Source organism: Leguminivora glycinivorella, chromosome 17, assembly GCF_023078275.1.
Source record: "Leguminivora glycinivorella isolate SPB_JAAS2020 chromosome 17, LegGlyc_1.1, whole genome shotgun sequence".
In the NCBI taxonomy this organism is placed as follows: Eukaryota; Metazoa; Arthropoda; class Insecta; order Lepidoptera; family Tortricidae; genus Leguminivora; species Leguminivora glycinivorella.
In genome coordinates this window covers 21412206-21434944 of record NC_062987.1, presented here as the reverse complement: position 1 = coordinate 21434944, position 22739 = coordinate 21412206, and the positions used below count along the sequence as shown (strand labels likewise).

General features: G+C 42.3%; 1 protein-coding gene across 1 annotated transcript; it reads left to right on the top strand.

The window, feature by feature from the left end:
• The first annotated feature begins 1712 nt into the window (after positions 1-1712).
• On the top strand, positions 1713-22421 carry LOC125235544 (probable aldehyde oxidase 4). The gene is made up of 16 exons (XM_048142141.1): positions 1713-1755; positions 2872-3026; positions 3659-3819; positions 6198-6395; positions 7262-7446; positions 8002-8225; positions 9655-9757; positions 12334-12461; positions 13017-13162; positions 15403-15547; positions 16096-16257; positions 16346-16474; positions 16691-17175; positions 17456-17639; positions 21539-21734; positions 22191-22421. The coding sequence occupies exons 1-16, from the start codon at positions 1713-1715 to the stop codon at positions 22280-22282; spliced, it is 2736 nt and encodes a 911-aa protein (XP_047998098.1). The 3' UTR covers positions 22283-22421.
• The last annotated feature ends 318 nt before the right edge of the window (positions 22422-22739 follow it).

Sequence of the window (22739 nt, the reverse complement as noted above, 5' to 3'; positions counted from 1 at the left end):
GGTAACATTTTTCGAGCCCCGCTGTGGCCGCCGCGAGCACTCAGGCTTGATGAGGAGTCCCCATATGATTCAGTTTACCAATACAATAACCCTTAAGGCGTCATCCATATATTACGTCACAGTGTAAGGGGGGGGGGTCATACTAAATGTGACAATCCCTGTTAAAGGGATACAAAAAAGCGTGACATAGGGGAGGGGGAGGGGTCCAAAAACCTGAAATTTGGTGTGACGTAATATGTGGATGATCCCTAATCTATAACATATTTATTTGTAACATTAGTTTGTGAAAGAGGTTTATCTCGACTATTTTAATTGGTGCCATGACCAGGATTTTGCGACCTACTAAAGCCATTAGTAGTGGTTTCTGAAATACACCCAGTTCACTTTGTACCCCGAATGGTGGTCTTTAGAGCGCACACCACATTATGGCCGTCGATATTTACTTTCCACCGCCTTTTATATCTTGACCTCCGTCTAATACTACACTTAGTTTTCTTTCGGTTCAATAGCATTGGTCAGCTAAATAGAAAGCGTTATTGTAAATGCATGTTTATTTTAAATTCAAAAGTTAATGGGTTTTACCTAAAATAATAGGTGCATGAGCGTGCAGTGTCGATGAGATGAAGCTGTTTTAGTTTTTAACGCCGACGCAAAAGCGATGGGACGCAAACACCATTAACACCCGTTAAAATTTTGAAAAATCTCCGATTTAGTGGACCGATTTTCATGAAACATGGCTAAGAACACTCCACTGAGAGAAAATACAACCAGTTTTCATGTTCGTTCAACAAGTTTTTTGGTTAAAATGGCGCCTACGTGCTCTTTGGTTCAAACAACAAGCTACTTGTCATTTGAATCGGCAATATATTTGAATCAACAAGTCGATTTTATAAAAACAACCTGACACATATTGTTTTAAACATACGTTTCGCTGATTCAAACGGATAAACCGCAACAAGTCGAACTTGTTAAATTCACAATGCAAATTTCTCTCAGTGTTAGCTTTCAAACAAAAAAACTAAATCTAAATTGGTTCATCAGGTCGTTTACGCATAGCGTCGGAGGTTAAAAATGAGCTGTTTGAAATGTGATTACTGGATGTGCATAATCCTAGATATAATATATGCTACCGTTTAATGAATATCCATATGCAATTAAAGTTTGAAATGCCTATTAAGTAAATTACCAATTATTAAGTCATAACACGATATTTATAATTGAAATTTATTGATGAAATCTGTTTACATGAAATAAAATAATAAATAAACATTATACTTATGATATTCTTATACCGATTGACTGAGCCCCACGGTGAGCTCAAGATGGCTTGTATTCAGGTACCTAAGTACGGTCAGCCAAGAAAGTGGTTTACCACTTTTCAACTCTATTTTAGACACATAAACTTGGAAAAACCCCAACATAATGAACCGATTATGCAACATGGCTAAAAACACTCCCGACTAATTCAGCTTTGAAACAAAAAAAAACGAAATCTAAATCGGTTCATCCGTTCGGGAGCTACCTACTATGCCACAGACAGACTCACACGCAGACAAACAGACATGTCGTTTTTGCTTCGGGAGTAAAAACAAGAGGTATTGTTACACCAGCGGGTCCGTTAGTAATAGTCATCCGTGTGTGCTCCCGTTCGCAATCATGAATTAAAAACGGCGACTGAGATACCGCGAGTCGAGCAGTCAGTGCGCAGCGCGATGGATCGCGTCAGTTTCCTCCTTAACGGGGTACCTTGCTCTGGTCGGTGTTAACTTGAGTTTTAAAATGATTGATTTTAAGACGCTACAGGTCAAAAATGCTAAAATGGAAAGGAATTTGAGAATTCTAGTTTAATATACTGGTGTTATTAACTAGATTTATCGAAAAAAAATTGTCCATTAAGAACAACTCAGTTAAAAGATATTGCGAAAAAAATTTCCTCCTTCAAAACTTAATCAATCGGAACGTAATTTTAGAATCTAAATAACAATGAAATAATATATGTCGGACGTCGGACCGTTTAGTTTTTTTGCTAATTGTTACCAATCTTGAGTAGGTATCACTCCTTTTTTTGCGCCATAAAGAAAAAGGCCGTTTTTTGGAAATTTTTGATTGGCTCTAGAGTCTTTAAAAATAAAAATATCAAAAAAATCAAAACGGTCCGACACATATAAAAATAATAATAATCTGTGTTGAAAAAATCATTGCTCTACCTTCAAAAACCAGGGAGTAAATAGTCGAGAGCGTTTGTATGGGGAATTGACCCCTCCTGTATCGTCTTAAAATGACTACTTCATATTGTTTATTCCTTTAAACGTGTTGGTGTGACAATATTCTCAGGAGAGGGAGATCTCTCCCTACGAGATTATATTAACACAAATGTATCCCAAGTCCCATGAATGACCGGCCCATGGCTTACAAAAATAGTACTAAATTCGTTAATTTTAAATAAATAAATTATATAAATTACAGAACATTCTTACACGGATTGACTGAGTCCCAACGTACGCTCAAGAACGCTTGTGCTGTGGGTACTCAGACAACGATATACATAATATACAGACTCTTATATACATAGAAAACATCCATGACTCAGGAATAAACATCATCACACAAATAAATACCCTTACCGGGATTCGAACCCGCAACCGCGGCTTGGCAGGCAGGGTCACTCCCTGCCTAGGCCAGACCGGTCACGCGGTCGTCAGATGTCATTTTAAATCAATTACGACTGTTAGGGACAGAAACATACATTTATTTGCAGGCTTTGATGGGCTATACTGCTTATTATCAGGAGATTTCTACGCTTCCTTACTTTATTCAGTGTACTTCGAAAAAAAATATTATTTTTGTAAAACAAACATTTTGACACCACAGTGGGCCACGAAGTCAGCTCAAACCTGTCTCTCCTGGAGTACATTCGCGTGCACAAGGAGCTGCGAAGCACCAAGTACATGTGCCGTGAGGGTGGCTGCGGCTCATGCATGGTCGCTGTGGCGAGACCTGGCGAGCGAACACACGCTGTCAATTCTGTGAGTACCTTCTGTGACTACACGACTTTTGGTCATAGATCTGCTCAAATTTGACAATTCAATTCTGTGAGTACCTTCAACATTGGATCTACCTTGTCATTCGACCTACCAACTACTTCGTTAATTCAACATTCGTTAAATCATCAACCAGCACCAGCAACTCTCTAAGCAAAGTTACGCAATTATAAGTTCCTAGTGACTTTTCACTGACCTTTGAGTGCGAGTGCTATGTTGAATAAGGGTTGTAAAATACCCAGTTTACACATCCGTCAATTGAATAAGCTTGAAAAGTTGGTGTTCATTAAATAAGAAAACTTCTACTTGAAACAGGGTGAAACAAGATTTATATCTTTTAATATCGATGCAGGAGTTCTACAGGGCAGTCTTTTGGTGCACCCTCATTACATATTTATGATTTAAAAAAAAATATTTAGAGTTCACAGATACATGTTTAATTTGTTTGTTTTGAGGAAATCAAAATATTGAACGAACAATCGGCATTTCATTCCGTTTTTTTATTTTAATGAAAGCTGTTAATATTTTCTTGTAAGTAAATTAAAAAATGAACGAATACATTATAGACTACGGAAGGTCCTCCGTAAATTTCAGAACACATTAATATTATTTTACAGTGTCTTGTATCCGTGACATCATGTCAAGACTGGGAGATAACCACGATCGAGGACATCGGGAACCGCTTGAAGGGCTACCACCCGCTGCAGACGACCCTCGCCAAGCTCAACGGGACTCAGTGCGGGTACTGCTCACCGGGTTGGGTCATGGCCATGTATGGGTAAGGTTTTACTTCTATTTGCGTCACCCATTAGTGTCAGTGAGTGCACGTTCATATTGGGCGAGCGGCGAGCAGCGGGGCGGGGCGTGCGGCGTACATGTTAAAGGATTGAAGCTCATACAAGTGTTTTGAGTCGACGCTGCATAGAGTGGACGCACCTTGCCCTAAGAAGGAAACTCTGGTTGAGAAGAATCAGCTGAGTGTTCTGTGTTCAGCAATTATTGGAAGTGCACTGATTTAAAAATTGACAATTTTTTTTCAGATGTACTTATGTATTATACCTACATAATAAATCATAATAAATCATCAGATAATTTCGTAGTTAAACAACCGAACGGACCTTGTTGTTGAACGTGGTGGAAGAGAAACTGAGGTAGCGGATACTTACAATAATTACTTATTATCGTAAACAGGACTTTATCGCGTATAACTAAGTTGTAACAAACATTCGACGTCTCAAGGACGGCGTTGTACCCGTGGTATCGGAGCAGACAGGCTGAAGTTGACATCAATATCTTCTTTTCATCATATCAAAAAGTTTTAAAACGACCGAACATACACGATTAGGTCCCGTTTACAATATTAAGTAGTAAAAACTGTGGAAATTTTAAATCAGTGCACTTCCAATAATTGTTGAACACGGAAGTCACAGAACACTCAGTTGATTTTTCTCAACCAGAGTTGCCTGCTTAGGGCTAGCGTGCATCGGTACGGAATCGCAGTAACGCATCGTGTCCGTACTTAAAATACGCAGACGGTACGGCATCGCAGTAACGTGCTCTATACGAAAGATTTTTGACGTGTATCTGGAAGGGGAGCATGCGATTTAAACGTCCATCCGTACACGATGCGTTACCGAGATTTCGTACCGTCGCCGTTTTTGAAGCACCGGTGTGGTCGCACCTTTAATCAGCAGCGAGCAACTAATTGTCTAATTGATCAATTTTATTCATGCATTATGTATCAGTTCGGAAATTATTTCCTGTAATGTTAAAGTAGACAGCTAACGTTGCATGTAGTAGAAAGATGATTAAGGGAATATTTATTTTCGGTACGTGGAGGATAAGGAGGAATACCGAGATAGAGGAGTTGATGGGCGAAGCGAACATCATCGGCGTAACCAAATCCCACAGACTTCGCTGGTTCGGCCACCTACTCAGAATGGGAGAGGATCGGGCTGCCAAGAGGGCGTATCTGGGAAGACCAACTGGTGGCCGCCCGGCGGGTCGGCCCACATACCGCTGGGGAGACAGCGTGATGGCGGATCTGTGTCAGCTACAAGCCGATAATTGGCAGGAAGCTGCGCAGGATCGGGATAAGTGGCGTGCTCTCGTTTTGGAGGCCAAGATCCTCTTTGGATCACAGTGCCATACTAGTTAGTTAGTTATTTTCGGTACACATGCTATCTTATTTATCGCACTAATGCGGGAATTGTTTAATTATGTGCCTATGTTGAAATTTAAGACGATACGGTAGTAGTCAATTCCCCATACAAACGCTCTCGACTATTTCCTCCCTGGTTTTTGAAGATAGAGCAATGATTTTTTCAACACAGATTGATATTATTTTTTTCTGTGTCGGACCGTTTTGATTTTTTTGAGATTTTGCTTTTTAAAGACTCTAGAGCCAATCAAAAATTTCCAAAAACGGCCTTTTTCATTGTGGCGCAAAAAAAGGTGTGATACTCAAGATTGGTAACAATTAACCAAAAAAGCTAAACGGTCTGACATAGATTATTTCATTGTTATTCAGATTCTCAAATTTCGTTCCGATTGATTAAGTTTTGAAGGAGGAAAGAGTCGAGAGCGGAACCTCGATTTTAAAGATTTTTTTGAAATATCTTTTGACTGAGTTGTTCTTAATGGACAATTTTTTTTTCGATAAATCTAGTTAATAACACTTTTATATTTAACTAAAATTCTCTTAAACGTCATACAATAGGTACACGTGCGAAGAGGTAATTCGTAACGCCACCTGCGAGTCGTGTCATCGTGCACGCACACAACAACTGTATGCTCAATGAGCTAACAATTGCGACACTTCCGCCGGCGGCTTATAAGCTCTCTACGACACACACACACACACACACACACACACACACACACACACACACACACACACACACACACACACACACACACACACACACACACACACACACACACACATGCGCGCGCGCATGTTTTTAGGAAAATAATGTTGATTTAAAAAACTACATTTTTACTGTACTAGATAATTTTATTAACTATCACATTATAGATAGGAAGAGCGGTGCCTCCAAGCACAGGTTATTTCGCAAATAACTTACCAGGAGACACCATCAACTGTAAGATATTACGCTGATTCTGCTATTTCAAATTTATTTTAATATTTCCCAGCCTCCTACTGCAGAATAAAGAGAAACTAACAATGCTGGAGATAGAAAAGTCTTTGGGCAGCAACATCTGCCGATGTACCGGCTACCGACCTATCCTGGAGGCTTTCAAGAAATTCGCCAGCGACGCGCCGAGGGAGGACATACTTGATATAGAAGAACTTACTATTTGTAAGAAGAATGGTGAAGCTTGCCGTAAGAGGTAGGTTTTCCCGCGGCTTTGCTCGCGTTAGAAAAAGATAAAAAGTAGCCTATGTCACTCTCCATCCCTTCAACTATCTCCACTTAAAAAATCACGTCAATTCGTCGCTCCTTTTGCCGTGAAGGACGGACAATCAAACAGACACACACTTTCCTATTTATAATATTAGTATGGATGTATATTGCGATTGAAATCGTGACCTGAGTTTTCATATTGAATTTTTTAAGTCCTGCACCAAACCACATCTCGGACACTGGCGATCCACATAATTATGGAAGAGGCGCGTTCCTAGCACACAGTCTAAGCTCGTGTAGGTGAACGCGTACCCTACCGTGCTTGTATGAGTGAAATATGACAGGTGACAGGTCGACTGTTCGCGTTTTTGACATGCGGTGATTGTGAGGTAACCGAGAGGTGGTGGGTGGCGCTTTCAGCGGGGAGCGGGAGTGGCCATACTGTACGATAGTACTCTTTATTATACTGTGACCAAACTAACAGCATCTGTTTAGCCCAATGGTTGGTAGAGAATGTCTCAAGGAGTTAAGTCCGCCATTTGTCCTCTTTTTTCATAATTTGTGCAATAAAGTTGAAATAAATCCATAAGTACCAATATTATAAATAGGAAAGTGTGTGTGTCTGTTTGTTTATCCTTCTTTCACGGCAAAACGGAGCAACGAATTGACGTCATTCTTTTGGTGATGATAGTTGAAGGGACAGAGACTGACTCAAAAGTTGAAAAACTACCCTCAAATATGCAAATTGGTTATGCTTTTTTAAGCGGCTAAAAGTACAGAGTATAAATTATTTTAAAAAATCTGAAGACTTGGTCCGTGACTAGTGACTACACATTTTTTTTCCATTTCAAGCAAATGCAGCGAAAGCGACTGGTGCCTAGTCGTGGCAGAAGACCTCAAGCTACCCGAGAGGATAGAGTTTCAGCTGAGAGACGGCAAGTTCTGGTTCAGGGTGCAGTCCGTCGCTGATATCTTTGAAGTGCTGCGGAAGAAAGGAGAGGATAGCTACATGCTTGTTAATGGAAATACTGCTAAAGGTACCTAGAATTTATTTCCATACATCCGACGACCGGTCTGGTCTAGCGGGTAGTGACCTTGCCTGCTAAGCCGCGGTCCCGGGTTTGAATCCCGGTTCTTATGTATATATATATGTATTTATTTGTATATTATATATCGTTGTCTGAGTGCCCACAATACATACAAGCCTTCTTGAGCTTACCATGGGGCTCAGTTAATCTGTGTAAAAAATGTCCTGTAATTTTATTTATACATCATTCGCTTGTCCTTATCCCAATTACTTGTGGTCGGCGCAGCATGTCTTTTTCTTCCATACCTCTATCGGACGTCATCTCATCATTCACTTGCATTTGTTTCATACCTCTCACGCAGTCCATCCTTTTCTTCGGCTTTCCTCTTCCGCTTCCTCCTTCCATTATTGCCTCCTTCCAATTGTATTTTAAGCGTGCGATTTAATTTCACAGCTTAAATTCGTTAGAATCTGCAAGTTCCAATATGAAAGTCTCAATCTCAAGCCTAATCTATCCAAATTTTTCGCTGTAAAAAAAATATTAAATAAATCTTTATGTTTTTAGGAGCTTACCCCATAATCGAATATCCCCAACTTCTCATCGATATCAGCAACGTCCAGGAACTGAAAGGCTTCCAAATTGACCAGAACCTGGTGCTTGGAGCTGGCAATACTTTAACTGAGACTATGGATATATTCGAGCAAGTGACCAATTCATTGGGCTCCTTCTGGTATCTGGAGAAGTTGAGAGAGCATTTAATGCTGGTTGCGCATATTCCTGTGAGAAACGTGAGTGAATCCGTCCATCATCATCATTCTCTTGCCCTTAAGTCACTTGGGGTCGGCGCAGCATGTTTTCCTCTTCCATATATCTCTACTAGCTGTTTGCCGCGGCTTCACCTGCGTAATAATCTAATCTTGTTTTGCCATACAAACTTTGGACCCCCATTTCACCCCCTTAAGAGTTGATGAAGTTTGAAAAATCCTTTCTTAGTGCTCCTCTATACCTTATGAGGAACCTAATAAGTGCCTAATTTGAAATCTCTAGGCTCTGAGAATATCATGGACGGATAGAGTGACTAACGAACGAGTTTTGCAGTTAGTAAATAAAGAGGTCGAGATTTTAAAATCAGTTAAAAAACGCAAGCTACCTACAGTATTATGGTCATATCATGCGAAACGAGAAGTACGAACTCCTTCATCTCATAATCCAGGGAAAGATCCAAGGGAAACGATCATCCGAACGACGACGTAACTCCTGGCTCAAAAATCTACGAACATGGTTTAATCAAAGCACTCGCTCATTATTCCGCGCGGCTGTATTTAAAGTCCGCATAGCCTCATGATAGCCAAGCTCCGGTAGGAGATGGTACTGGAAGAAGAAGAGGACCAGTGATTACGACTGTGGGTTGATATGACAGTCAGTTTCTTCTTTTATATACCTAAGATAACCCTTTATCTTATCATTCAATGATTAGTGAATCCATCCATAATAAGTAATCACGCCTAGCTTCCAAAGACTACTGTTGGGATCAAATTCTATCTCAGGCTTAAGCTTTTGAACAAGTAATACGTAGGGACACTGGAGTCACTGGATACATTTCAAGATCGATCTACTTACTTTATAGGAATCAATTTGGCCTCTGAACAAATATTAAATACTCTTGTCATCTTTATAACGCCTGTCGGTCTGGCACAACTGGCGCTCTCGCATGCGTGTCCATACTTAAAGTTGCGTCCCAGGCTAACACCATGCTGAGTCGGGACCATTTCGTGGCAATTATTATGTATGTACCTATATTTTTGTGTTGTGTAAATAATTTCTGTTTTCACTTGTCACGAATAAATGATTTCTATTTCTATTTCTATGTATGGACTCGCGCGCGAGAACGCAAGTTGTACTAAGCCGCCTGGCCCCGTAGCCGAATGGCATTTCTACGACGCGAAACGAAACCGAAACGCCCCGAAAGGTAGTCTAGCTCTGTCACGTTAATACGCAAGAGCGATAGAGATAGATATCTACGAGCGTTTCGTAAGCGTTTGTGAACGAAACGAAACGCTCGTAGATATCTATCTCTATCGCTCTTGCGTATTGGCGCGACAAAGCCAGACTAGCTTTCGCGGCGTTTCGTTTTCGTTTCGCGTCGGAGAAATGCCATTCGGCTACGAGGCCAGTCTTTAAGTACCTGCGCAAGTAATATTTGCAACTGAATTTCAGTTAGGAACCATCGCCGGCAATTTGATGATCAAGCATCAACACAATGAGTTCCAATCGGATATATTCCTTCTGTTTGAAACTGTTGGAGCGTACCTTACTATTGGTAAGTTTTTTAGTTCAATAAAGATATAGGTCGATTTGTATGTCCGCATCAATTCACTGCACGAAGAACCAGGATATTATGCTGCTGCCTACCATTTTATGAAAAATACGAAAATTATAAGAAAATCCCACAACACCTTAACGGCTCAGCCACGACATTGGTCTAAGCGCGACAGCGGTGAGCGGCGGCCATACATTGGAGCGAGACACAGCGATGGGATTTTTCATTCGAACGTATGGCTGCCGCTCACCGCTGACGTGCTGAGCCATTTTTTTCAAAGTTGTCCACCCCACTTTTTTTTTTAATTTGGAAATTTTTATGTGTTTTCCACTCAGAATCGCGAGCTCTTTCAATCCTAATAGGGGAAAAAAGTGTCCCAAGGTTTTTTTCCCATTCCGTTACCATTTTTTCATACAATTTGTATGGCGGTAACGGAATGGAAGGTTCGAAAAAATGTACCTATGGAAATCTTGGGACATTTTTTTTCTCCTATTAGGATCGAAAGAGCTCTCGATTCTGAGTATGAATCGCGTAAAAAATACCCATGTTACAAAAAAAGTGGGGTGGACAACTTTGAAATAAAACCGGCCAAGAGCGTGTCGGGCCACGCTCAGTGTAGGATTCCGTAGTTTTTCGTAATTTACTCAAAAACTACTGAACCTATCAAGTTCAAAATAATTTTCCTAGAAAGTCTTTATAAAGTTCTACTTTTGCGATTTTTTTCATATTTTTTAAATATATGGTTCAAAAGTTAGAGGGGGGGACGCACTTTTTTTTCCTTTAGGAGCGATTATTTGCGAAAATATTAATATTATCAAAAAACGATCTTAGTAAACCCTTATTCATTTTTAAATACCTATCCAACAATATATCACACGTTGGGGTTGGAATGAAAAAAAAAATCAGCCCTCACTTTATATGTAGGGGGGGGTACCCTAATAAAACATTTTTTTATTTTTGCACTTTGTTGGCGTGATTGATATACATATTGGTACCAAATTTCAGCTTTCTAGTGCTTACGGTTACTGAGATTATCCGCGGACGGACGGACGGACGGACGGACGGACGGACGGACGGACGGACAGACAGACATGGCGAAACTATAAGGGTTCCTAGTTGACTACGGAACCCTAAAAAATGGCCTGGATGGGCCTAAGAGTGAGGCCTGAGTGCACGCTCATATATGACGACCGGTCTGGCCTAGTGTAACCTGCCTGCTAAACCGCGGTCTCGGGTTCGAATCCCGGTAAGGGCATTTATTTGTGTGATGAGCACAGATATTTGTTTCTGAGTTATATCATAAATTAAATATAACAAGATCATACCATCCCATACATTAAAATGCGACCGCCTACGAACGCGCTTATACTACTCCACCACACATAGATGGCGCCACAAAAAATGCCTTGTTGCCACCGATTATTTGTAGATTGGCATTAAGTGTCAATTCCGAGCCGTAAATCTATGTCAAAAGTGACACTTAACGCCATCTACAAGTATAATCTAAAGCTACAAGACATTTTTTGTGGCGCCATCTATGTGTGGTGGAGTATAAGCGCGGTCTTAGGCGGTCGCATTTTAATGTATGGGATGGTATGATCTTGTTATATTTAATCTATGGTTATATATATATCGTTGTCTGAGTACCCACAACACAAGCCTTCTTGAGCTTACCGTGGGACTCGGTCAATCTGTGTAAGAACGTCCTATAATATTTATTTATTTATATTGGGCGTGCAGCGCAGCGGGGCGGGGCGTGCGGCGTGCATAACAAACATTTGAAGCTCATACACGTGTCTTCAGTTGACGCTGCATAGGGTGGACGCCACAGACGCACGCTCGCCCGCCCCGCTGTACGCTCCCCTCCGAGGGGACTTGGAGTTGGAGCTTAAAAACCCTTTTTATCTAGCCTATAATGGTGTCCCACTGCTGGGCAAAGGCCTCTCCCCTTAACCTCCATGACTCCCGGTTTAGTGCCTCTTCCGGCCAGTTGGTGAGGAAGGTGTCTAGGTCGTCCCTCCATCTTCTTCTGGGCCTGCCGCGTCCGCGCTCTATTTGTGGCATCCACTTGGTGGCTATACTAGCCCATCTGTCAGGGTGCATGCGGCAGACGTGACCAGCCCAGTCCCATTTGAGCCTGGCAGTCCTCTCGCCGAAAAACCCTAGATAGGAAAAAGATTGATGCTTTTGAGATGTGGTGCTGGAGACGGATGCTCAGGATCCCATGGACTGCTTTTAGAACTAACGAGTCAATACTGCGAGAACTGAATATCACCAAGCGGCTCTCAACTATTTTTCAGGAGAGAATACTCAGGTTCTTCGGGCATATCATGCGTTCTAAACAGCACACTCTCCAAAGGAACATTATGCTCGGCAAAGTCGAAGGCCGACGCTCCAGGGGTGGAATACCGCTAAGGTGGGCTGAGACCGTGAAGAAAGCTTGTGGTTCCATGCAGATGGCAGTCCATATGGCCCTAGACCGCGTCAAGTGGAGAGAAATCACTGTTGGTCACGATCCTCAGCCATGAGGGAACGACTGAGAAGACACTAATAAAAATATAATGTTTTTATTTCAGTGGACCAAAACGGAATGCATATAGTGGTGACGCCTGAAGAGTTTCTCCAAGTGGACATGAAGGGGAAGGTCATTTTGAACATCCTACTTCCACCCCTAAGTCGATCTTACAAATTCGTCTCGTTTAAGGTAAAACACAGTCACTGGTGACAACGGGAGAAACTACTTTTAATAGTTACATAGAAGAAGAACAGACTACTGAACACATCTTCCAACGCTCATACCAGCATACACTCCACTCATACCCCGGGTCTGCTGAAGATCTGAACATCGTGACACCGGACCTGGTTGCCTGGCTGACAAAACTCTGATTGCTTTTAGATATAATTTGCCATACGATTAAATAAATAGTTACATATTATGAAATTCCAATATTGAATCGCGAACGTAGTGAGTGGTTAAAATAGTAGAATCTTGAACATTGCGAGGGTTTTAAGACACGTGTTTTTTATACTATGTCGGTGACATACAAGCATACGGTCCGCCTGATGGAAAGCGGTCACCGCAACCTATGGAACTGGACAACACGGAGAAAAGATTAACTGTAAAACATCGAACAAAATCAAAGCCAGTTTTGGGCATCAACTTTGTATAAAATAACTTTGCATGTGGATATAATGCAACTTTGTCATCCATTTTTGAAGTATCAAGAACACCTTTAACCTTTGATAAATAATTTTACAGATCATGCCTCGCTCTCTAAACGCTCACGCCATAGTCAACGCCGCGTTCCTGTACAAGATCTGTGATCCACAAGACCACGTGTGTCTAGCTCGCATGGTCTACGGTGGTCTCTCTCCACACTTCGTCCACGCCAACAATACTGAGAAGTGTGTTTCTTTTTAATTATACACGATGATTTAAAAAGGACCGCTTATTTCTATACTACTTACTTAGCTGGCGCGATAACCAAAAATGAGTTGTGGCCTCCTACACAAGCAGGCCACTTTGCCCGGTCTTGAGCGGTATCGCACCAGCTTTTGCTTTTCATTTCTATGGAACTGCCAATTTTTTCTTCGCGATTTTAGCATTGGTTCTAAAATAAAAGTTGTTCATTTTTACCTCAAAAGTCCCTGCAAAGTCGGCAATTGACCCTAGTCACACCTGATGGAAAGTGAAGGCAGTCTAAGATGAAGCTCACCGATTGAGTAGGTAATAGCCTGTTCACTCTTGCTTTAAAGAGACCGAGGTGGTATTTTTCAGGGAACACCGATAGTGGGAGTATATTCCATTCCTTTGCATCATTATCATCAGTCGTGTCTAATGCGCGCAGCGGTGCAGTCGCATTGATGATTTAATTCATATAATTACGAAATCGCGCGGCTCGTCCGCTGCCGGTATTTGACGCGATGGCAGACTCTAAACGGAGGCAACCTGTCGTGAACGAGTTCCTCGCCTTTCTTCAAGAAAGAGATAAGCTCATTCTGGAAGGGGCGATGGATGCGGAGAATGCTGTCCAGATGAATTCGCGTGCATCAAGGTTCACTGTCGAAGACATCTGCGAAGCGAAGAGAGTGTTGTGCGAGTCCCTAGGAATCGCCGGCACCTACGTTCCTCACCGGAGAGGAGATGAAACCGGGAAGAAGAGCCTTGAAGATATTATGAAGATCTTCAAGGAGTACAAGGACCGAATTCCGGAGTTTGTGGCGACAGATATCTCCATCATTCCGTCGTGCGATCCGGATGACGTCAACGTTCGCAGCTTGTTAAGGGAAATCGTGGCCCTAAAAACAAGTTTAGCTGTAGTTATTACAAGGTTTGAAACCAGCGTGCAAACAATCGCCGAGTTACGTGACGAAATTAGTTGTTTACGTAATGCTCCTGCTCGGTCAGCGGTTTCAGACCTGACGTCCGATCATCGACCTGACAACACTAGTGTCGAGTCAGGTAGTTTGCGCGTTGACACAATTAAAAATGTCGCACGCGCCGCTCCGCCGCCCGCGCGCCCCCCGCGCGTGCGGCCGCCTCCCCCCCTCACGTCGAGCTCACGTCAGCGGGTATATGCTGATGTAGCCGCCCTAGCCGGTCAACGCAACGCCGCAGCGAACCGGGTCAACGCACCTGCAAAGGTGTGTGAAGAACGGGCTCCAATCAAGGAGAAGTCCTCCCGCGCCGATGTGGATAAGGAGGGGTTCACACTGGTGCAAAGGAAGAGCAAGGCGCGTAGGGCGCCTCGTAAGACTCTGTGTGGTACCGCGGAGCCGATTACTTCTGGTCTGCGAGTTGCTACACCGAGTAAAGCGCTCTACGTGTCGCGCTTGCATTACTCCGCAGGGGCTGATGAGGTGGTGGAGTACGTTCGCCGGAAGACTGGCTATACGCTGAGGGTGCAACAGCTGCAGTCGCGCCACTACGTGCACTTCACTTCATTTGTTGTGCGCGTGCCGCGCACGCTGCAGGACACCATCGCGTGCGCAGACTTCTGGCCGAAGGGTGTGGTATTTCGGCGGTTCCGGGGCAACCTGCCGAATCCTACACCGAGTCAGACGACGCAACGGAGCCACGCTGTTACGTCGTCGCCCAAACCTAATGTTTAATTTGTATTCTTTTTTGTAATATTTATCGTTTATGTCTTGTTTTGTATTTTGTAGTTTCACAGTGCCTTAGTGTAAACTGTAATGCTGTGTTACTTTTTTGATTAAATAAATAAATAAATAAAAATAAATTATTCTCTTATCCCATTTATTTGGGGTCGGCACAGCATGTCTTTATCTTCCATATCTCTCAACTCATCATCGATATCATCATCGTCTCATCATCATTTGCCCTAGTTTCATATAATCTTTCACAATTTTTGGTTCTTTGGTTTTCCTCTCCCGTTTATTTCTTTCACATTCATTCGCTATTACCTTTTTTGTCACATGACTTTCATCCCTCCGCATCACATCATGATTTGCACTTACTGTTTCTACTATGGGTGCTAGTTTCAGGCTTCCATTCCTTTGCATGTACTTTTAAATTTCTGATCATGTTGTAAAAAAATAGCAAACTTAAACATAATTCTAAATGAATTTCATATGAGGTCCTCGGCTCGCTTGAAAGGGTTAGTCATGCTTCCAACATTCCTCAGGTTTCTTATCGGAAGGCAGCTGTTCTCCAACGACACCCTGCAGAGCGCCATCAAGGTCCTCCTGCAAGATCTGGTGGTGGAAGACTGCCCGCCGGAACCTTCCGCCAAGTATAGGAGGGACTTGGCTGTCAACTTGTTTTATAAGGTATGATGAGAAAATTAGATGTTGTATATAAGAGGAAGCCTGAAAATTGCACCAATAGTAAAAAAGGCCAAGTGCGAGTCGGACTCGCATTCCAAGGGCTCCATTGTACAGTCGACTAAAAAGAGATTTTTTTTTATGGTATAGGAGGCAAACAACCAGACAGGTCGCCTGATGGTAAGCGATCACCGCCGCCCATGGACACCCGAAACACCAGAGGTGTTGGAGGTGCGTTGCCGGCCTTCAAGATGGGTGTACACTCTTTTCTTGAAGATTTGAAGATCCACTTCATTTATTTTTTTTAATTATGAATGGGCTTACTCTTGACCACAGTCTAGCCAAAGGCAAAGACGTGACCTACAATGGAGTGAGCTCGCCCACTCACCTTATTTCATTGTAATAAGGTGAAAAAGTACTATTGTATTACTCAAGCTGTAATTTGACGGTGTGCCGATAGGTAATTTATTCTCTATCTTGGAAATCTCAGGATCGTTACTCGATGAAAGATTTTGATGAAGATGAAAAAATTAAAACCTGACCTTTCTGACCAGGGTCTCCTGTCACTGTGCCCCAGTAGCACCGTGTCTCCTAAATACGAGTCCGGTGGGATCGTGCTGAGCAAAACTCGCCCTGTCTCCAACGGACGGCAGTTTGTCGACACGAACCCTTTGCTGTGGCCGCTTACCCAGCCCATCCAGAAGGTTGAGGCCCTTGTAAGTAGAGAAAGCTTTAATTTTTTAAATATCAAACGGGCTTACTCTTGGCCACTAAATAAAAATTATATTAAAATATTTCACATAGATCCAGTGCGCCGGTGAAGCGCCGTATACGGAAGACCTACCGGAACTCCCACGTGAAGTATTTGGTGAATTCGTACTGGCCACAATACCAGTCGGTGAGATTAAACACATCGATGCCAGTGAAGCTCTGGTAAGTTGCTGTAACTTGTGTTGATGTGTTAAACATTTGTTCTAAGCTAATAACGTTACTACAATTTTTTTAAGCATTTGACTGTCAGTTCCATTCTGTGTAGATTTTAAACTATTTGTTCATAATTCTTGGTCTCTTTCGTACAAATTGATTAGCATTATATGCCTAGTAATAGGACCAATAGTGTTAGTTAATCAACTGCTTTTAATATTCCAGAAATATTCAGGCGTTGTAGCTTTCTACTCGGCAAAAGACATTCCAGGAGTCAACTCCTTCACTCCAGGAGACATGTCTTTCTTCTTCGCTCTAGAAGAGCTATTCTGTTCCGGCCCTGTCAAATACAATGGACAAGTTGTTGGAATCGTAGTTGCTGAGACCAGACCTATTGCAGAATATGCTGCAAAACTTGTTAAAATTACATATAAGAATGTGAAAAAGCCAGTAATTGATGTAAAAGTGGCGAAAACAGATCCTAACCGGATTATATTGGGACAAGCAATGCCTGCTACTAGTAGAGGAACGGATATTAATACAGTGATAAAGGGTGACGAAACGATATACCAACAGACGCACTTTTGTATGGAAGTGCTAGTGAGTGTGGCAAAGCCAACGGAGGAAGGTTTGGAACTTCATTGTACAACGCAGCATATGGACGGGATTCAGTTTATGGTATCGCGGGTTCTCAAGATGCAGGAAAATAAGTAAGTTTCCTGAGAAATACAACTTATAGTTAGGGCCGTGCCGCGCGGCTGCGACCGTGGTCTCGCAAATTTATTATATGTATGAAAATGTTGGTTGGGTTGAGACTCTTAATTTTTTCTACTTAATCTTAAACTTCTTTTAGACTGAAATAGATTTAATAAAGTATGAACTCGTAAAAACACCTGGCACAAAGAGTAAAAAGGTCAAATGTGAAGGCCAGAGGCCAGACACACTTCTCCTTATGACATACTTACCCGTATTGACCTTCCATCGTTCCAGAATAGACGTCCACGTGCGTCGCCTGGGTGGAGCGTACGGGATAAAGATCTCCCGAGGAAACCAGGTGGCGGTGGCGAGCGCTTTGGTCGCCTACAAGCTGAACCGTCCTTGCCGGATCATATTATCCCTTGAAACACAGAGCCATGCTATAGGGAAGCGGCTGCCATGTTCTACTGATTTTGAGGTTTGCCCACCTTTTATTTTAATAGCCCATTGGGCTAAGGCCTCTCCCCGTGATTTCGACAGCTCCCGTGTTGTAGTGCTATTTCTGGCCAATTAATGATAAAGGTGTCAAAGTCGTCCCGCCACCTCCGTCTGGGCCCTGCCACTCTAGCTAACTCGCGGCATCCATTTGTCTATCTAAGGATCCAGGGTGTCTATATAAGATATCTAAATGGCCTTGGTGCAAGTTATGTCGGATCCGAAGGATATTTTTTATAATTTAGAAAAGAAAGAAAGAAAAGGCATTTATTGCAACCAAAAAGAAAAAATAATAATAAATGACACTTACATACTAAACAGTACAGTTATATGGGGTTTGGTTTGTGGTTGCAAGAGGACACCACTCAGCATGTGCTCTGGCACCGATAGTGCCACAGCGCTGGTCTTCCGTGGAGCCCTGGGTCGGGCGATAGTGCAATAGATACAATAAGCTTGAAACAATGGTAGATAATAGATAATCTTAATCAGAAGAATCAGTGGCACACTATACAAGAACAAGAATAGAACACATAAAGGCATAGTTTTATTTCTATTTATACAATATTAAGTTTGATAGGTGGGGGCTCGTGATAGGAAATAGATAGGAAAATATAAATATACGGTATCAAGATAGAGATAGGAGGACGAGAAGGGGCGAGGAAGTGATAGATATATAGACACAAATAAGACAAAATAAACAAGACAAAACAAAACAAGACAAAACAAAAAGACAATGGCAATATGTATTCGGTAAGGGTCACGCGGCTCACACTAACTAAGATTACGACACGACAGCTGCAGAGTTAGGAGGTGTGTCTTTAATTTGGACTTGAATGAGCTAAGAGTATCAGAGTTACGGATAGGGGGTGGGATATTATTCCAGCATCTCGTGGCAGAGTATCGAAAACTGCCACGAAATGCTGCTGAGCCGCCGTGCCTCGGACAAACTAGCCGGATAGCTTCTCTCGTTGGCCGTGTAGAGAATGTTAGTCTGTTATAGAGGTACTGGGGTTGTTGATGGCGCACCACACCGAATAGCAAAGTGGCAAAATGCAAAAAGCGTCGCGCCTCCATCTTTAACATGTTACCGCTGTTAAGGTAGGGGGTGACGTGTGTACGTGGGGGGATAGGGAAACAAAAGCGCGCGCAGGCATTCTGGATACGTTGAAGTAGAGCCTTGGATCGAGCCAGCAGACACCCGTTCGTAACAGTATCTACGTAATTTAGCTTTGATAAGACTAAAGTGTCACATAATCTGATTCTAAGGTCTACGCTTAGGTAGTTGCGGACCTGATAGAGCACTTTAAGTCTATAGAAGCAGTTTTTTACAGCATCTACGACGTGTTGTTCAAAGCGGAGCTGCTCGTCGAATAGCAGGCCAAGGTTCCGTGCAGCGGCAACACGCTCGAGGCGCTCTGTTCCCAGCTGTATGTGGGGGTTGCAACTGACAACCTTCTCCACTTGCCCCCTGGTGCCTAACACTATAAATTTGGACTTATTGGGGTTCAGGACCAGTTCGTTCGGGCCAGACCAGTCATGTACACGGGCAAGGTCTTGGTTCAACTGCTCTACTGCGGATGGTGTTTCCTTAGGGTCAAAACTTATGTGGATTTGAAGGTCATCTGCATACATGTGGTAATGGCAGTTTTTAATGCCTTCCGTTATATCCGCCGCATACAAAATAAACAACACCGGACCCAGAATCGAACCTTGAGGGACTCCTTGTTTCACGGCAGTTTTTAAAGAGAAATCAGTTAATCCCTGTGAGTTATGCAGCCCCACTCGCTGAGACCGGCCCGAGAGGTAGCTGGCGAACCATTTTATAGTTTTATTGCTGAAACCATAGTAAGTCAGTTTGGATAGCAGGAGGGAGATGTTAATTGTGTCGAAGGCACGAGAGAAATCCAATAAAACCAAAAGAGAAGCTTCTCCCTTGTCTTGTGCTGACAGAACTTCGTCGATCACGTCAAGCAGAGCTGTGGCTGTACTGCGCATCCTACGGAAACCAGACTGTTTAGTTGGCAGGATATTATTTGTTTCCAGGTATTCGGTTAGTTGTAAGCAAACGACTTTCTCTAAGATTTTGGAAGCACAGCAAAGTATACTGATGGGTCTAAGATCTTTTAAATCAGTTGGTTCAGGAACTTTAGGTATAGGCTTAACAATTGTCGATTTCCAATCTTCAGTAAAAGTGCAAGTAGCGATAGATTGGTTGATTATAGAGGTGATAAGAGTTAGTGTTCTAGGTAGGGTCAATTTGACCATATCTAGTGAGATTCCATCAGTACCCATTGCATTACTTGTGAAGGACTTAATAGCGTTTAGGACAACAATTTCATCAACTGGCCTTAACTCGAATGAAGTCGGTCCATATCTGTGATGTTCAAAATAAGTCAGTCTAGATATAGTTACGCCTGTTCCGACAGGGTACGTTAAGAAAGTAATTGTTGATTGAGTCAGGGTTATTAAAATGGGCAGGCAGATCGTTACGTTTATTAAAATCGACGATGTCATGTTTAATATTGCGCCAAAGCGTGCGGGGGTTATTCTGGTTATTTATTATCCGAGAGCGAAAGTAAGCAGATTTTTCCGTGAAAAGGGCCCTATTTACAATGTTCTTTAGATCTTTGTAGTACTGTTTGTGCGACTCAAGACCGGTTTTGCGAGCTCTGACGTAGGCATCATCACGGAGTCTCATCATCTCTTTTACTGTGTGGGTGATCCACGGGTAAGACTGTTTTTTTATTAGTGTTTTTTTGAAGGGCGCGTGGATGTCAAACAGATGAAGCAGAGTTGTATTAAAATAATGAAGCGTGTCATTTACATTGTCACATATCAAACGTTCCCAGTTCACAGATTCAAGGTCTTCGCTAAACCTCTGTATGTCAATATCCTTAAGTGGCCGATATGATATCCACTTAGGGAGTGGTTTAGTTTTACGAATGTCGAGTTCACACGTTAAAAATGCATGGCCACCAAGGTCATGAATGTAGTTAACTGTTACGTGGCGTAGCTGAAAATTAGAACACATGAGGTCTATACGTGTTTCCGAGTGATCGGTGAAGTGTGTGGGTTGTTCAACAAATTGCTTTAACTGGAGAGTACTTAGAAAGTCGTTTAGCTTGATTGTGTTAGGATCAGATACGCGTAAAGAGTCAATGTTAAAGTCGCCCAGCAAAACGACGCGATCATATTGTGATAATGTACATATTGACTCGTTAAGCGCATCAAGAAAAAGGTCAACACTTTGCCACGGGGGCCTATAGGCAGTCCCTATGGCAATTTTAATAGCATTGAGTGTTAAACCGAGCCACATTTGCTCAATAGCGTTAGCAGAGGGCGTAACTAATTGTCGCGTGCGTAAGTCCTTGCTTATGTAAAATCCAACGCCGCCGCCGCGCGCGCGCACGCTTGCCACAGTTTTACTAGAGGGAAGTCGGAAATCAAATACTGTTTTAGTGGTTGAAGTTAGTTATAGTGTCTAAAAGATAGCATTAAGGATTCACGCAGTCTTGATTTCTTTTGAAGGATCTATTTACTTTTTAATACGCAGTAGGGAAGCGACTATTGTTCTGGGTATAATAATTCAAGTGGAGGAGTGCCTCCGCGCGGAAAACCGGAAACTTCGTAATGTGTTCTTATTTCGTATTTAAATTGGAACGTACGTAATATAATATACGTTCCAATATCATTCACCGATATGCCTTTACAAGTCTTTCTTCAAGCAAGTGACACTGTGTGAGTGGTGAGTGAAGTACTTACTGTGAGATTGCTTTAGCAGTTTCACTTCAAGAAACTTAAATTTGTCAACCAAGTTCCCCATTTGTTATCCTGTCTTTATAATACAAGAATGTCATTTTTGATGTTGGGTTTTCATTTCAGGTAGCAGTAGACGCTACGGGCAGAATCCAATACTGCAATGAGAACCTGTACACGGACAACGGCTACGTCCTCGATGAACCGTTGTTTATGGGCACCTTCGACGTCTACAACAACTGCTATGAGAAGGCGCGGTTCGACTATAAGGTGTTTAATGTGATTACGGACACTGCGAGTAATTCGTGGTGCCGGTCGCCAGGTAAAAATAGCGAAAGTATCAACTTACCATCGCACTCCATCCTTATTTAGTAGATATTCCGCGAATTCGCACGAAGCGCTTTGATTCTTCTTTTCTTATGCGCACTGCTAAGGAGTGGAATTCCTTGCCGGCAGCTATATTTCCGAGCTCATAATTATAGCCCGAATCTAGGGTGAACAGGTATCTTCTGGGCGAGCTCACTCCATCGTAGGCAAGACAGTGGCCAAGAGTAAGCCCATTTATTAAAAAAAACTTGCATTGTTTTATTCTTACCCCCCTTATTCATAATTATTACGAAAGTTAATAAGCCGATTATAATCGTTTGTTTGTGAGGATGCACTAAGATCTAGGTCATTTCGCCACGGTTAAAGTTCTTTGCTTGTTTACCCGTAGATAAAAAATGCTTTATATCATTAGGTGTGCTATTTTTATAATACGAGACTTTCAAATGTGCAGCATTTTTCAGGAACACTGGAAGCTATAGCGTCAGCAGAATTCATCTTGGAGCGCATTGCATACGAGTTATCACAAGACCCTATAGAAGTTAGATTGCGGAACTTAGACCCTGCTTATACAGAGCTGAGAGAACAAGTAAACAGAATTAAATTGCAAGGACAGTATGATGAAAGAAGAGCGTTCGTTGATAAGTTTAACAGTCAGAACAGGTGGAAGAAGAGGGGCTTGAGAGTTTCCTTTCTAAGATGGACACCTTTTGGTTCACAATATTTCGATTTAACACTCTCAGTTTACCAAGACGATGGCACTGTAACGATAACTCATGGAGGAATAGAAATGGGTCAAGGGCTGAATACGAAAGCTGTTCAAATCGCTGCGTATTTTCTAGGAATATCAATAGATAAAATCCAGATTAAGGCGAATAATACGATAATAAATCCAAATGGGTTTATATCTGGGGGGAGTCTGACGTCGATCAATATTGGGATAGGAGTTCAGAGGTGTTGCGAAGAGCTCTTGATCCGGTTAGCGCCTGTAAGGAAAGATAAT